A 15,428-nucleotide genomic window follows, 5' to 3' on the forward strand; every position below is an offset into this window, starting at 1 on the left:
GTAATCAAAACAAGTCACAACCAGTGCTATGGTCCCTGAGATGTAAGTGACTTGGAGAAAAAAAAACAACACTTTATCAGCAGCATTAGCAAAACCTAAGGCAGGAAACCCACTGGGACAGATACATTCGTGATTTCACTTAAGCTTCTTCTCCTTATTTAAGTCTCTTTGCTCCTTTGCCTCAGAACAAGCCTCCTTCTTGTTAGTTAGAAACAGCAGGTGGTGATGCACTGCCACAAGTATTTTCTCTTGAGTAATTAGTGATCAACTATGTACACATTCCACCATTTCGGTGTCCAAAACCCTTAGAGAGAGACTATGCAAAGCAACCACCCAGTCACTAGAAGTTTCTAGTGTCCAAAGCTATGCGTCAGCTATTTTTGGGCGCATGATGTCAGCAGAACATACCACTACTACTGCAGCAGTAGCATCTAACTCATTGTCTCATAAAGCACTCAGACACCGACAGTGTAGTGTGATATAAAGCCAGATTTATTTCTGTTGTGGTAACACCCAAAGTTCCTAACCAGGATCAGGGCCCCATTGTGCAAGTCCTTGCACAAACACACAGGAAGGTAGTTCATAAGCTTTTTGAGGCAGGGGCTAACTTGAAGGTGTAACACGTGTAACAGAGAGGGAAAGGTGACAGAGGTTACAGTAATATGATTGTGTGGTTGCAGAGGCTGACACAATGCACCACTGGATTCCAATCTATTCTCTTGTTACAACCAAACCCTGGAGGCTGGTTTCTTGTAGGCATCCAACCCATTGCCACCCCTCTAGCCTGAAACTTTCCTTGTGGAATGTCAGCTCCAAACATGAGGGGAGTATCATGATAGATGAGTGGCTAGTGGAAGGTCTGAGTAACCTCCCTCTCCCCCTGGCTTCTCCACCAAGAGCCCTAATTCCCTCCAAGGTGTCTGGTGGCTCTGCCTACCGGCTCCTCTCCCTACCCAGCCTGCTCTCTAAGTCCTTCTAATGAGGTGAAGAATCTCATGGCAGTATCACTGGCTGCAGTGTCTATGGTACATATAGTTGCAAATCAGAAAGCTACTAGTAATAGCCCCAAGACATCCTGAACCAACTTCCAGAGACTGGATGTAGTAACTCTCAAGCCCAGGTAAAATGGCCTCAGACAAGAGCAAGAGCAGCTGTTCTGATAAAACAGGTCTTTTTTGAATGATACAGTGGCAAGTTGGTGAAAATTGTTAATGAAATTATAAATGTAAGATATGCAGTGGGGACAGATTAGTCATCAGAAATGAAACAGACCTGACTTCATACTTTTGCTTGTTGGGAACAGTGGTCAGAGGAAGGACTCCAGAACTCTGATGGGCACACTGTTCTGGAAACGCTAAAACAGCTGTCACAAAACTTTCTCACTGAAACAGAACCACAAGATGGTATTTCCACAATATTTTAAAATTCATTCAGACTTGGTTGGCACGGAGTAGTAACTAGGTTAAAACTTGCACTAAGGTCACCCTTAGGCTCATAAGATCTGGAACAGATGCAAAAAGCTTTGCATAATCTTAACATACTTATGCAGATTCAGTCCACACTGATCTCTGCAAATGGTTAAAATAAATAATGACTTTCTTTACTGTGATTTTTAAGTTTATGTCAAAATAAACATACACAGACCACAAGGACAACATGTGAGCATGTGGGAACACAGCAGACTGTCAGTCTCTCACTTACTAGGTAAATCCACATTGTCTTTGGTAGAGAGACTTCATAAGATGTCACAGCAAAGTGCTCAAGTGCCAACGTGGATTTTCTGAAACCTTGTTCCATGAGCTATCCTTGATCTGTTGCTTTCAAAACAAATTTCCCCACACTGAACTGCACTAAATGCTATTTAGTAGCTAATTAACGTTCTGTGCTGGAAACCTCCTGTAATTGCACTTTTTTCACCTTTTTAGCCTTTGTTCTCGAGGGAGCTGAAGCTGTCCTATGGCATTTGTTCTGCTCAATCCTAGCTTACAAGCATAAGTTCTTTCCTGACAAGAGAGACTGCCAGTCACAGATGCAGGGGTCATCACAGACCAAGTTGGAGCACTATACTACTGACAAACAGGCTTTGCTTAGCTCAGCGTAAAGGGAAAATAAATTATGAAAATAATTTTACCATTGAAACTCAATTTTACCCATTGAACAATACTTTTAAAAGCTGTGTTATTATTAAACACGTTCAGTGCATGAGCTGTTTGTATTTTGACTGCACTGGCATCGGTTCCTCACTAAACAGGGAGAGAAACAGAGAATGGCACCTTGCAACTAGCACTTGTGTAAGTGGCGATCACTTCATCTGCACAGAGCACAGGAGAAGGCAGCAGCTTTTACAGTCTCCCTTCCCTTTCCTCTGCCCATGAGGACACTAAGGCTATGTCTACACTGGCAATTGAGCGACAAAACTTTTGTCGTTCAGAGGTGCTTTTGTCTTTTGGGGGGCATAAGTTTTGTTGTGGCAAGTGTCAGTGTGAACAGTGCGCTGTCTGCAGGAGCGCTCTCCTGTCGACAACACAAACTCTGCTTGTTGGGGGTGGAAGTATTTGTTGGCAAAAGTGCCGACAAACAGGCGGCTACGTTGCCCGACTTTTAGCAACATGGCCATGTAGTATAGACAAAGCCTAGCAGTAAGATCAGGGATGGGGTTTTGCCTTAGCATTGAAGGCCATGAACACAAGCATGACAAAGCATGTGTCAGTACAGTGCAGCAAAAAGGACTAAAGGAAACCTGACTGTGCCACTCTGCCTTTTGATCAGCACAATATGTTTGTTCTGGAGGAGCAAAGATCAAACAGTTTGGTTTGGTCTAACTGCCCATTTCTCTCCATTAGCTTTTCCTCTCTGAACACACAGAATGCCCAGAGCTCGGGAGAACACACACTGCAGCCAGTGATGTTATCACCAAGAATCTTTTTATGTAAAAAAATCTGCAAGGCTGAGAAAGCAGCTCCCTCCACTCAGTACAGGGGTGCTCCTTTCCTGCCCAAGCTCAATATAAACAGTTGAGCAAGAGGGCTAACTACACTGGAGACTTTGATGCCTACTAATTCCTACCATGATGAAACAGTCGTGACCTGGAGGGAAGGAGTGGTTTTGGCTGGCAATAAGGGCATTATGAGACCAGCCAGGGCTATCTTTCATGAGGGCTCCTAGCTAGTATAACAATAAACAGAAGGAAACAACAAATTGACAATTCTTGAGTTAATGGTTTTGAATTTAAATGAGAAGGAAAAGCCATCAGGGAGTTTGTAGTGGATCCAATCAAATTGGCAGAATTTAATATACACATACACACTCTTAAACACAGGTAAACTTTTCCAAAGATCAGACTGATAAACAGGTGACGTCTGCTTAGGTAAAACCAAAGCAAAGACTTTCTCCGTAGTGGGTAATAGCGGCAGGACTAACAGCTTGATGCTTAGGAATAAAAACACACAGTACCTGAAAAACCAAACATAACAAATCATTTGTGCCATTCAATGATGCAAACTTTACCTTTGTTTTCAAAGAAAGTATTTCAAAAGCTGAATGACAGATTTTGACAACATTTCATACAGAAAAGGGGCACCTCAGGCCAGGACTTTAACTCATTAATAATTTAATCAAAATGTAACACTTAAAGTTCCTGAGATGGAAAAGGTGATTTCTCAGCAAAGCCCAAAGAAGAATGTTTACCTTTCAGCCCACTGCAGCCTGAGAAAGGGGAGTATTCTTAGCAATGTGGTTTTTTTTGTTTGTTTTTTAAAATCAATGGATTATTCTGGTGTTGTTTTTTTCGCAGTTCCATCCAGGTTAAAATAAATTGTCAACTAATTATGCTAATTATAAACAAGCCTTCAAAACCCCAGTCCCTTGAAAGCTCAGAAGATTATCTTTGTTCTTATATTTTTAGCTCCAAGCAATGAAATGGGACTTTCTACTGACAGACCAACTCTCCAGGCTCTGTGCTGCTGCTGACCCAAAGTTAGCACAGCCAGCATCACCCGGAGAGAATTTTACTGCCATTACAAAACAGACTTCCCAGGGGGAAAAGTTTCTCTGAGGTGGCAGAAGAGAGAGGGGAAAGAGGACAGCTGACTAAAAGGTTGTTTTGGAGGGCTCTTGTAAGTGCTTAATATTGTTATTATTGCAAGGACTGAGCCAAGGTGATAGCTACATAGATTTCTTTGCATACCACTGTAGCTGTACATTTAGAAAGGATCCTTGTTGTTCTGACTGAGGTAAAGCAATCCTCCCTCAGAAGACAGAGTACCTGCAAGACCAGTTTATCTCCAGTCTGGATTAGGGTCTCTGGGTGTTACCATGACATAACTAACAAACACTCATAATATCACCAATTACCTGAAAAAACTCATTTTATTGTAAAGCCTCTTACAACAAGCTGGTACAACTGTCCTGTCCTCTAATCCCACTTAATAGGCTTGGCTTCTCAAAGCGCACCTTTGTGGGATCCAATGGCATCACATGGTTTCCCCTCCTATGGGCAACTGTGAGCATGGCCCCATTGGATCCCTCAAAGGGATCCAATTTTGGGCCTTTTGCTGTCAAACTTGGATCTGCTTCATTAAGGGGTAGTCTACACACTGTTTTTGTACTGCTATATCATTTTAGAAATGGATACAGCTGAAGTGGTGCAGTTCCCTAGTGTGGATGAAGTTATAGCAGTATGCAAGTGCTTATAACTTATTCTCATTATGGGAATGTGTTTCTAAGCCAGTATAGTTATAGCAGCACAAAAGCTGTATGTAGACAAGCCCAAAGTTTCATTATCTGCATCCGATGAAGTGAGCTGTAGCTCACGAAAGCTTATGCTCAAATAAATTTGTTAGTCTCTAAGGTGCCACAAGTACTCCTTTTCTATTAGGTAAAGTGGGATACCACCTATGACTCCTCCAGACTAGCTGTTTGTTGAAGAAAGCACCCAGAGAGTGAATGGCTTGGAGTCCAGAAGACCTGCACATCTCCCTGAGCCTGGTCAGACGTTTGCAGGAAACCACCATCTCTTTTGCCCCCGGGGAAAGGTTATTTTGCCAGAAGGCAAAGCAGGAAAAGCAAAGCTTCTTAAGTGGTTCTCACTTCCTAGGATATGTCGCTCAGATGACATGGGGCTTTAGAACACAAATACTGGAACTCAATATTTCAGTTGTACTATGGAAGTGAATAATTTGGTCATTTGTCCATAACACTGTGAGGCCAAAGTGGCCGTTTCTACTCAGGACCGGAATAGCAGCAGGTGCTGCACATCAGACACAAGGGGTAAGAACTGCACTTTAAGACGAGTACACTGTACTCATTCAAAATGTACCATGGTACCTAACTGCATATTTAACACTTCTAAAAGTCAAGACCTTTAGATGTGTCCTGGGTGTCCTCCCACTGTGCCTTATGGGAGAGAAACGAAGCAAATGTTTTTCCCTTGTCCTTGAGCTGAAGGCAGCCAGAGGCTCCAGATCTCTCAATCCTGGTTTCTCAGAAGGGGAAAAGTCAGAGGCCACGTCCCCCAAGATGTGGTTCTGCAGCAGCAGCACCATGCTAGGCGCTTTATGCAAGGTTTTCTTTGATCCACCACGATATGGCGTGTGCAGGCGATCTTCCTGATGGAGAGGCAGGGCCATCTCTCTGCATTAGTCTGAAGGTGGATGTGAGCAGCAGTAATGGTTACACAGAGAGTGAGACATGCTGGACAGCTCTGACGTTCCTCCAGCTGCTGAGAACAAAGGTAAGCCGCAGACGGGCCATGCTGGAAGGTAGCTAAAACTTGGAGCCTAATTTTGACAGGCGCCTGCTTGGCCACATCATTTTCTTGCCTCTCAAGTGATCATATTGGTTACGTTTCCATGTATGAGAGAAGCAGGCGTGGGAGGAGCTAAGCAGATCCTCGTCCTCTGGGGCACATCTCAGGCAGAAGCCAGCTCACCTTGCTTTGGCTGCCCATCGCTCTGCTGGGAAAAGTCTGCCATCTGCTGGTCACACAAAGACCTCTGCTTGCTGACTTCTACAGCCAGCCTACCGGGGCAGTATTTGTTTTTTTAAAAGGGCCATTAAAAATAAAGTGCTAGTTTTCATTATTTTAGGGACAGGCTGGCACTTGCTGCCAAACTCTGGGCAGGCAGGCATTATAGTGCAGGGCAACAGAACAACATGCCCCCCCTGCACCAAAGAGAACTCGCCAGCTTGCTCGCCAACACGCAATGTGCATTCAGCTCTCTGGGACTGGTGATGGACCCTTTGAATTCCCTCCATCCGTCAGGGATAACCGCCAAGGCCAAAGGAACGTTAGAGCCCAGGGTTGGGGCAGAGTCTGGTTGGTTTCCAGAGATGCCCTCAGCGAATCAAGTGTCTCCTTGGGAACTGCCTCTCAGCAGAGCATGTGGGACAAAGATGGCAGAGGGAAAACACAACAGGGGTTGAAAACCTGGTCACCACACAATCTGCTCTTTCAAAGCAAGTGCGTTAATTGTGAAGAGACAAAGTTAATTTTAAAAGCAAGAGTTAGAGCTATTTTTAAAAGAGCTGCTGACATCTCCGGAAAAGCTTTGGAAGGCATGCCAGGCAGTCCGCTGGCAGCTCCTCAGAGTTCTGTTTTTGCCCCGATGCTTTATTAAGGCGTTTGGCATGTGCACAGGACCTGTATTTCTTAGGAGCTCATCTGCTCTTGCTGCATATTCCTTAACTAAAGTCCCAAGCTAAGAGTCCCTCCGCCTCTCTCAATGATGCTCAGTTAGAAGTTGTCAATCTATTCTCTTCCATAGAAATCCAGCAGCAAATCCAAGTGAAGAAAGGCCTGCCCAAATTAATCCTCCTGCTGTTTAAATATTTATACAGGGCAAGATGAAGCCGCCTAGCCTTTCACTCTCTTGGTTTTGTCCCACCTTTTTTGCCTGGAGCACCACCACCTGACTACACAGCACACTAATGGCTTCAGGTTAGCCAGTGAGGAGGCAGTGTGGCCTAGTGGCTAGAACACTGGACTGGGACTTGGGAGACCTGGGTTATACTTCCAGTTCTGCTGTTCACCTTCTGGGTGACCGGACGTAAGTCATGTCACAACCTCGTACCTCAGTTTCCCCTTCTGTAAAACGGGGATAATGAGACTGACCCTTTTAAAGGGTTTGAGATTTATGGAGGAAATGCGCTATAAGAGCTGGTATTATAATTAGCCAAACTCTTCCAAGCACTTGACTCTGTTCGACACCTCTCCAAGCTGTTCCTTACACCTAGGCCACAACCCTGATGCCCCCAGATCAAAGGGAAGGAAAAACAAAAAGGCTGTAATTTCAGTGGAGCAAGAGCTTCTGGATATTTCTGCAGAGGTCCTGAGTGGGGATGGAGCTACTTGTCTTCAGATGGAGGTTTTACTTGTAAACTACAGTAAGTTTCAGGGTGACATGCTGGGGAATGAGAAGAGCCCAAAGCAAGGGAAGCTTGGCAGCCAACGGCCCTTCCCCACAGGCTCATCCCCACGGCTTACATCATTAGAAAGGAAGACGGCATGACACAAGATGCTGCAATAGGTTGCAGGAGGGTTTGAATAGAGAGATCAGTTCCCACAATTGTAAGAAAGAATTTAATCACTTCTGCTGTGGCAGTGATGCTGGGGCTCTCAGCCAGGAAGATGAATCCCAGCCCCCTGCAGACTTCAGAGACTCTGCCAGTTCTCATTCATTTCAGCTCATTTGTCCTGTAATTTTTGCCTTTGCTTTATTCTGCAGAGGCCTAAACAGCAACAAGCCTCTCAGGTGAGCTGCCAAAACAACATGATGCAACAGTGTGCACTCTGTTACCACCAGCTCCAGCAGCTGTCCTCGGTCACTTGGCAGCTCCCCCTGCTCACCAATAACATATTGATTAAATCCCAGGGAAGAGGGTTAACAACAGGATGTGCAACAAATCTGTAAAAATTGCATCAAGCAGGACTCCAGAGGAGCCTTTTCCTTGCATTGTGTGTTCCCCTGAGACTGTCTGAGAGAAGAGTTTTGTTTCCTCTCTGAACTGATGTCTGTTTAGGTCCACCAAGAACTAAGCTACAGCGCAGTTCTACTATAAAAAGTGGCTGTGTAAAAATGGCAGCTTTTTACAGATGTACTCTGAGGTGTGTGTATCAGAGTCAGATCTGCTGCTTTCAGTGGCTAACATATAATACTAGATATTTTTGCCAGCCCTGCACAGCAAACATAGCTAGGGAAGCGTGAGCTGGAGTATATTCTGGCTCATGCATCAGCAGAATTGGTAACTGAGTTTTAACAGCACAGCTAAATGTTGCCTTTAATTCCACCTGTGTTATCCACTGGAGTCAAATCCATGATATTCCACTCCATCTTGAAGTCAGTGGGAGAACTGAGGCCAACAACTGTCCCCACAAGCAGTTTCAGGTTCCTTTGCAAACTCCAGTGACTGCAGCTCATCACAAGTGTGGAGATTTTCTAGTAGTGCTGCCATCCATTACTAGGGGAAACTGCCGTTAACTGGGAGTTATTGTGATAAGGCACAGAAAATCCTAGTTACAATACACAGCACAAAATCCAGTAAACTCAACAGTCCAGATCTGGCCTAACCGTCAGTTAAAGCAACATTGAGAACTTTGGCTAAAAGATATTGTATAGAAGAGTCAAATGCTACTCACCCCTGAGGATGAAGGGAGGTACAATAAACCCATCTTTATTGCCAGGGAAATGGAGGCGAAATAACTTGTCCATGGCCACACAATAAGTCGGGGCAAAGTTCAGATCAGAATCTGACTCAGTTCCCTTTGAAATATGAGACAACATTCCCTGACATCTAACCCAAGAATAATGGTGGAGTGGCAGGGAATGAGGAACAGGGGAGAAAAGGAAGAAGAGAACTAGTTAAAAACAATTATTTCCAACTCTGCCACCACCAAATGAAATCCCTTAAAGAGCTACCATTATTTCTGGCAGCTCATGCACTGAACATCTCCCTGTAGGCATGTGAATATGGAGAGCACTGGCAGTCTTAGCAGAAAGCAGCTCCCCAAATTCACAAGAGCACCCCACACAGGAGCAGGTGCCAGGCTCCACCAAAAGGGAGCTGAGAACGTGTACAGAAATGATTCCACTCTCCCCTTCACTATTAGCCTTTGGAATTTTGCAACTCAGGTGAAAACATCAACCACTACATGGGATTCCTGACAGCCCTGCAAACTGATAAGCAAACAGTTTATTTAACACTTGGCACTTTTCCTAATTTACAGTCATTTAAAAAAATTAGTTTGCTGTTTAAGGGTTCACACTGAAGCTAAAATGCCTCTAACCTATTCCTTTCCCTCCCTACCCCCATTCTGCACACACCAGCATGTTACTGTAGTGTCTTCCTTAGCATGAGGCTGTGTGTTATCACAGGGATGCACCAGGCTGCATGCTTTAAGGTTGCTGCATTTGAAAGATGCACCGTACTCCTTATGTGAAACGTGTTCTGCCCAGCCTCTGCAATGACTTGGAGATTCCATCTCTTATGTTAAATCTTCACTTCAATGAAACCTACTGAAGCTATCCTTGCACAGAATGTATCCAGCAGCTGGAACAGTCTGTGCATGTTATACATTCTGAGACTCCCCCACTCCCGCCCTTTCTGGTTTTCATAGATTTTAAGGCCCAAATGGATCACTGTGATCTCCCAGTCCAATTCCCTGTACAACACAGACCAGAGAACCTCACCCAGTAATTCCTGCACAGGCCGTAGACTTTTACCCAATAATTCTGGCATCAAGCCGATCACTTCTGGATGAACAAATGTTTCGCCTAGTTCATAGGAGTTCTAAGGAGTTTGGGGGCATCTGCTGCTTATTCTCAACACCTCACCTAAGCAATATCACATTCCTCTCAGTCACTGGCTGCTGTGGGGGGACTGTGATTGGACAGAATCTGTTAAATGTATCCCTTTGGCTTTGTGAAGTGATCTCAGGGAAGGCACAGAATCTTCGTGACCCAAAACTAAGGGAAGAAAAAAAAAAGAAGATAATGGGAGACATTTATTCCTCTTCAGAAAAGAATGAGTCTGCCAGCAATGGAAATTTTATCTACACTCTCATTCTGACTCAGATAGGGAACAGCAAGCGGAGGAAATTCAGAAACAAGGAGCCCATTTTCATCCATGTGACTCTAGGAATAAAAACAGGGAGCGAATGCAGGAAGCACACAGGAGAATGTTGCCTAACAAGATTTTAGAAAAGTTTCCCATGGAAAATTTCAGTTAGTTAGCAGTTTTCAGGGAGTGTGCTTTACAATGCCCTGTAAAACAGTGCCATGGTGAGAAGCAAGGTGCCATACAAACTCATCGATTAGGCAGAAGCCTATCAACCCCAAACAATGAAATATCCATGTTTTATTGATCTGCTGCAAGTCACCTGCCACTGCCACTTGCGCAAAAGGTTTCTTAAATCAGTGCCAGATAAGGAAACATGCCTGTTTCAAAAGTGTCTTTAAAAGGTCGCCACTGCTTTTTTGACTGAATGGCAGAAGTACTTTAGGTTAGTCACCAGATGGCTCACGCGAGCTAGATTAATTGACACGCCTGTAAGGAAATGCTGTAGCAATTCAGAGGTAAAACAAAGTTAAAATAAATCATGTTTCCTTCCTTATCACTATCTCTGCCTGAGATTACGAATGCTGAACGGATTTTAAAACTCTGACTTTTCACTATTTGTTTATTTTTTGAATTTCAGTTGGGAGGTGAAATTTTAACTGTTTGTGGGCTCCGTCTAGTCAATTTCACTCTCAGGGTCTGGAGCCCTAGCAAAATGCTGCTCTGTTTAGAAAATACAGTCTTGCAGCTAAGGCACTTGATTGGGGTTTCTGAGATGTGGGCTCAGAGTTCGGGTGCAACATGATTTCACTGTACTTCTGTCCTCATCTGTAAAACGGGGATAATTCATTCCCACTTCAATCTGTGGGATTAAGTCAATAGTTTTTGGAAGACATATTGTAGTGATAAGTGTTACAGAAGAGCATATACATTAAACAAATAAAATTGGAGAAATATTTTTTGTTTTTAAAACTTTCCACTGAAACTGAGAAGTATTAATGGATGTATTTTCATTGCACTTAGGTTTTGTGATAACCTGCTTTTAAGAGGCCTAAATTTTAGGCCAAATTCAACCCAAGATTGGGCACTTTACAACATGAAGTTTCTTTGCAACAGTTCTACGTAATGCCAGGAGCAGACATGTCATTACCCAGTGACTACAAGCACTGAAAATAAATCCAAATTCCTCATAGGTTTATTTAGACATTGTCCTGATAGAAAACCGCTTTCTAAAAAAGAAACTGGAATGTCATCTTAGTAGCGTCACTTCTTTCAAAGGAGCAGAGCCAGTTCCTATATGGCTCCAGCTGACAACTGTAGGCTTTGTTTAAAGTCTAAGACTAACTGAGGTGTTTCCATTTTTTAAAATCCATCAAGACTACAGAACTTTAAAGCACCACTACCCTCTGTGGAAGAAAATGCAATAAAGCATGTAAAATCCTACACATTGCAGCACTGTGCTAGTGTGAGAGAACTTGAACATGAAAATAACTAGAAACCTCCTGATAACAAGTGCAGCCAGCTAATCTATTTTCATCATTCAAGCTGAGGGAAGGACATGGAGTAAACATAAAGAATGAAGTTAGATTAATAAAAATGGTGATATTTAATAATCCAAAGCGTCGTAGGTGTTATTAATAGGGAAGTGTTTTTCAAAATCTGTTTAACAGCTTCCCTTTAATCCCAAATACCATATGTAGCATAAGAAATCCAACAATGTGCTGACTGTCAAAAGGGGCAAGGGCCAGTGTTTGATACCATGTGAAGATGCACAAGTTTTCAGACTAACATTGTTCTTCCATGTGACCTGAAGAACCATGCTAAATCTGCTCTGGGCATGTCATGTGCCTGCATGCAGTACAACCCTGTGGCCACATGAAGGTGCCCTCACCAGCAGGATGGATCACACACATGCCAGGCAGCTGTATGCTGCTGCACTATTCTGGAGCTTTTATTTAATCACATTCCATTGATCCCCTCTACAGCTCCATCCCGGACAACCTTGGAGGCCTGCAGTTACTTACAGTACAGACCAACTGCAGAAAGCGTCTGAACTGCTCAGAGCACTGGATCTTTATGCAGTGGCTCGGAGAGTGCAGCTCGACATACAATTGACGTGGCATTTCCTTTATAAGCCCTGGCTGTTTTCAGGGTTTCATATCATCCCATAAAGGAAAGTGGCAAAATCTGTCCAACCTACAAGGTTTCATAAATTCTGGGCATTTTTGAGACACAAAGGATGACTTGAACCCAGTTTCAAATCACAGCAGTATCCTTACATTAGCCTAGTTGTGCCTAGGGACTGCGGCACATACAGCCCCCACCACAGCTGAAGGATGGGAGCAACTACAGAGAATACAGGCCAGACAGACATGAAATATTGTCCAGTGCTTGTGCAATGTGCAGCAAGGATGCAGGTGCATTCAAGTCATTAACTTATTGCCAAGGTGTCGTTCTCATCCCCAAACAGAGCCTACTGCAGGCACCCCCGAGGAGGACCAGATCCCATCTAGATCAAAATTTCTCAAATGCAGCCACCATGACTGCATGTGGCCACCAGGGGCTTATCGTCCACCCATGACAGCCTCCTGGGTGGCAATGGGGTGGGGGAAGGACATCGGACCTTCCCCCTCCCTCCTTGTTGCTCCTGGATGCACTGCCTCTGGAGAGAGGTGGGGCACAACGCTGCAGGAGCAAGGTGAGTTCTTGACCCATGTTGGGGGAGGGAGTTTAGGTGGCAGGCTCCAGCAGCAGGATTTCAGGAACCTGCCCGTGCGGCCCCGGGTTCCAACCACAGGGCAGCGGGTAGTGACGACCCCCGCCCCTGGCCACGCGACCATGGCCTCCGGCTGCGAGGCTTCAGCCTCCGGCCCCTGGTTCCAACCCCAGACCCCAGCCGCACAGTGGCAAGTGCTGGCCACGGGCGCCGACCCCCAGTCTCAGCCATATGACAGTGGGCTCCAAACACGGGGCTTTGGGCGCCAACCCCTGGCTCTGGCCGCAGGTGCTGACCCCCTGGCTCCAGCTGCAGAGCTTCAGTAGGCCTCTGGCCTCCAGTTCCGGGCGCTGGCCCCAGACTCCAACCACGCGGCTCTAGCCCCTGGTGCTGATCCCCTGCAGCTCTGGTCCTGGGCTCCGGCCACGCAGTGGTGGGAACTGGCCTTGGGTGCTGACCCCTCACCCTAGCCACACAGCAGTGAGCGTTGTCTCCAGCCACACAGTGGCAGGTGCTGACTCCTGGCTCCAGCCATGCACTCTTGGGCTCTGGCACCCAGGTCAGGGCTCTGGCCATGCGGTGGCAGGCACCAGCCCTGGGCACTGACCCATCTCTCCAGCTGCATTGCAGCGGGCTCTGATCCCTGGCTCCAGTCACGCAGTTCCTGTCCCCAGCTCCGGGTTCTGGCCGCGGGCACTGAGCCCAGTCCTGGCCGCATGGCAGCAGACACTAGGCCCCGACTCTGGCCATGCAACAGTGGGACTCATCACCCACTCCCATCACCCAGGTCCCTGCTGCCTCCCCTGACCCCGCATCCATCCCACCATGAATCAGCCTCGCATCACCTCCCCTGGCCCCGCATCCATCCCACCATGGCCCGGGTCCTCGTTGCCTCCCCCGGCCCCGCATCCATCCCACCATGGCCCGGGCCCTCGTTGCCTCCCCTGGCCCCGCATCCATCCCACCATGGCCCGGGCCCTCGTTGCCTCCCCTGGCCCCGCATCCATCCCACCATGGCCCGGGCCCTCGTTGCCTCCCCTGGCCCCGCATCCATCCCACCATCAGCCCAGGCCTCCGCTGCCTCCCCCTTTTCCCCCCCATCCAGGGCTTAATGGGTCCTGGGGCTTGCTGAGAAAAGTGATATTAACAATCATGCAATTATCACTTTTCACAGCAGACTTGCTGGCCATCTGTGAAAAGCGATACTTGTATGTTGGTTAACAACACTTTTCATAGCCTCCCAGGTAGCTACTAAGTGTGCTGTGATATAAACAAATATACAAATATCACTTTTCACAGCAAGCCCCAGGACCCACTAGACCTTGGATGAAAGGGCTGAATGAGGAGGCAGCATTATTTTTGCTACCGAGTCTGCCAAAAAAACCCTATAAATATACATTACAGTGACTGGGATGTGAATCTGTGCATATTTAATTGTTTTGCCTAAAGTTAATGAAGTATTTTAGGAAAGCGTCAGTGCAGCCACCGGTGAGAGTTGGTGGCTGCACTCCGAGGCCATCACAAAATTTGCTGGGACAACCTCTTACCATAGCGACACACATGCTAAAAGTGCCCACAACAGACAGGCAGGTTCACGTTCCAGGTGACTCAGTGTGAGCCTGCAGAATGAGTTTATGGGCACATAAGGGTGGAAGAGTCTGAAGGGTTCCAGTCAGCAGAACGGGGAATGGCTAACTCAGGGAATTTTCCCAAAAGCTTTTCAAGTTAGATTTCAAGCAAGGGAATGAAACAATGAGAAGGGGAATTAAAGCAAACCCAATGCAAGAGCAACTAAACTGAGCTCAGTGCAGCTTTTAAGCCCATTAGCATCCTTACGTTCTTAAGCCTTCAGCCTCCTTTCACCTCCACCCCACCCCATCCACCAGGAAGCTGTAAAAATGTGACAAACTCACCTGCTTTCATTATCCAGAAACACAGAGCTGCTGCCTTCCCCAAGGGCTTCACTGATGGGAGAGAGGCAGAATGGGGAGGAGAAGGCATCAGAATCAGAGTCAAAAGTACTATCCCTGCTCACATCATCAGCAGACAGCTCCAAGGAGCCCTCGTCCTCCCCCTGCTCTAGCCTGCACTCCAGCCCTTCCTCTGTCCCCTCCACTGACAACTCCGATCTGTTCTGCTCCTCCAGAGAGCCGATTGTCGATAAGATTCCTGAGTCACTGTGGGCAGGCTGTGTGGAATTGTGGGTACCGTGAGTTGCCAGGCAACACCGAGACAGCTTCTCCCCCTCTTCAGAAGGGGAGCCGAGGAGAGCCACATCTCTGACAAGCTGAGATACAGCCAAGATCTCGTCGTCTTTTGGGATTACTGCTCGTTTCTGATCAGTTGGGGAAGCCTGCAGGACGGTGCCAAAGCCCCGAGTGTGGCGGCCATGCTTGCGGGGAGCTTTACGGACCGGGGAGCTCTCAGGGGTCATATAGCGCAGGGCTTCTTCATCCTGCCTCTGAATACGAGAGTTTGGGACCCAGGCAAGGATAAGTGTAGTACCAAGTAGCTCATCTTTCTCCATGTACAAGCATAAATAGCCTTCAAGAGAGCACAGGACCAACAAGTTAGGACTTAAACATTTATCAGCCATATTTAGCCCCTGCCCCCCTCCATTCCCAATACCACTGGGCTAAAGCAATCCAGTCATTTGGCA

General features: G+C 46.3%; 1 protein-coding gene across 5 annotated transcripts in view; it reads right to left on the reverse strand.

The window, feature by feature from the left end:
- Positions 1–15,428, reverse strand: part of TBC1D16 (TBC1 domain family member 16) — a 45,730-nt gene that overhangs the window by 13,365 nt on the left and 16,937 nt on the right. For all 5 annotated transcript variants that reach the window (XM_038371604.2, XM_038371606.2, XM_043497499.1 and 2 more), the window contains one exon: positions 14,683–15,313. In XM_038371604.2, coding sequence (XP_038227532.1) covers positions 14,683–15,313 — 631 coding nt within the window. The remainder of the gene's footprint in view (positions 1–14,682; positions 15,314–15,428) is intronic.

This window comes from Dermochelys coriacea, chromosome 14 (assembly GCF_009764565.3).
Source record: "Dermochelys coriacea isolate rDerCor1 chromosome 14, rDerCor1.pri.v4, whole genome shotgun sequence".
Taxonomy (NCBI): Eukaryota; Metazoa; Chordata; order Testudines; family Dermochelyidae; genus Dermochelys; species Dermochelys coriacea.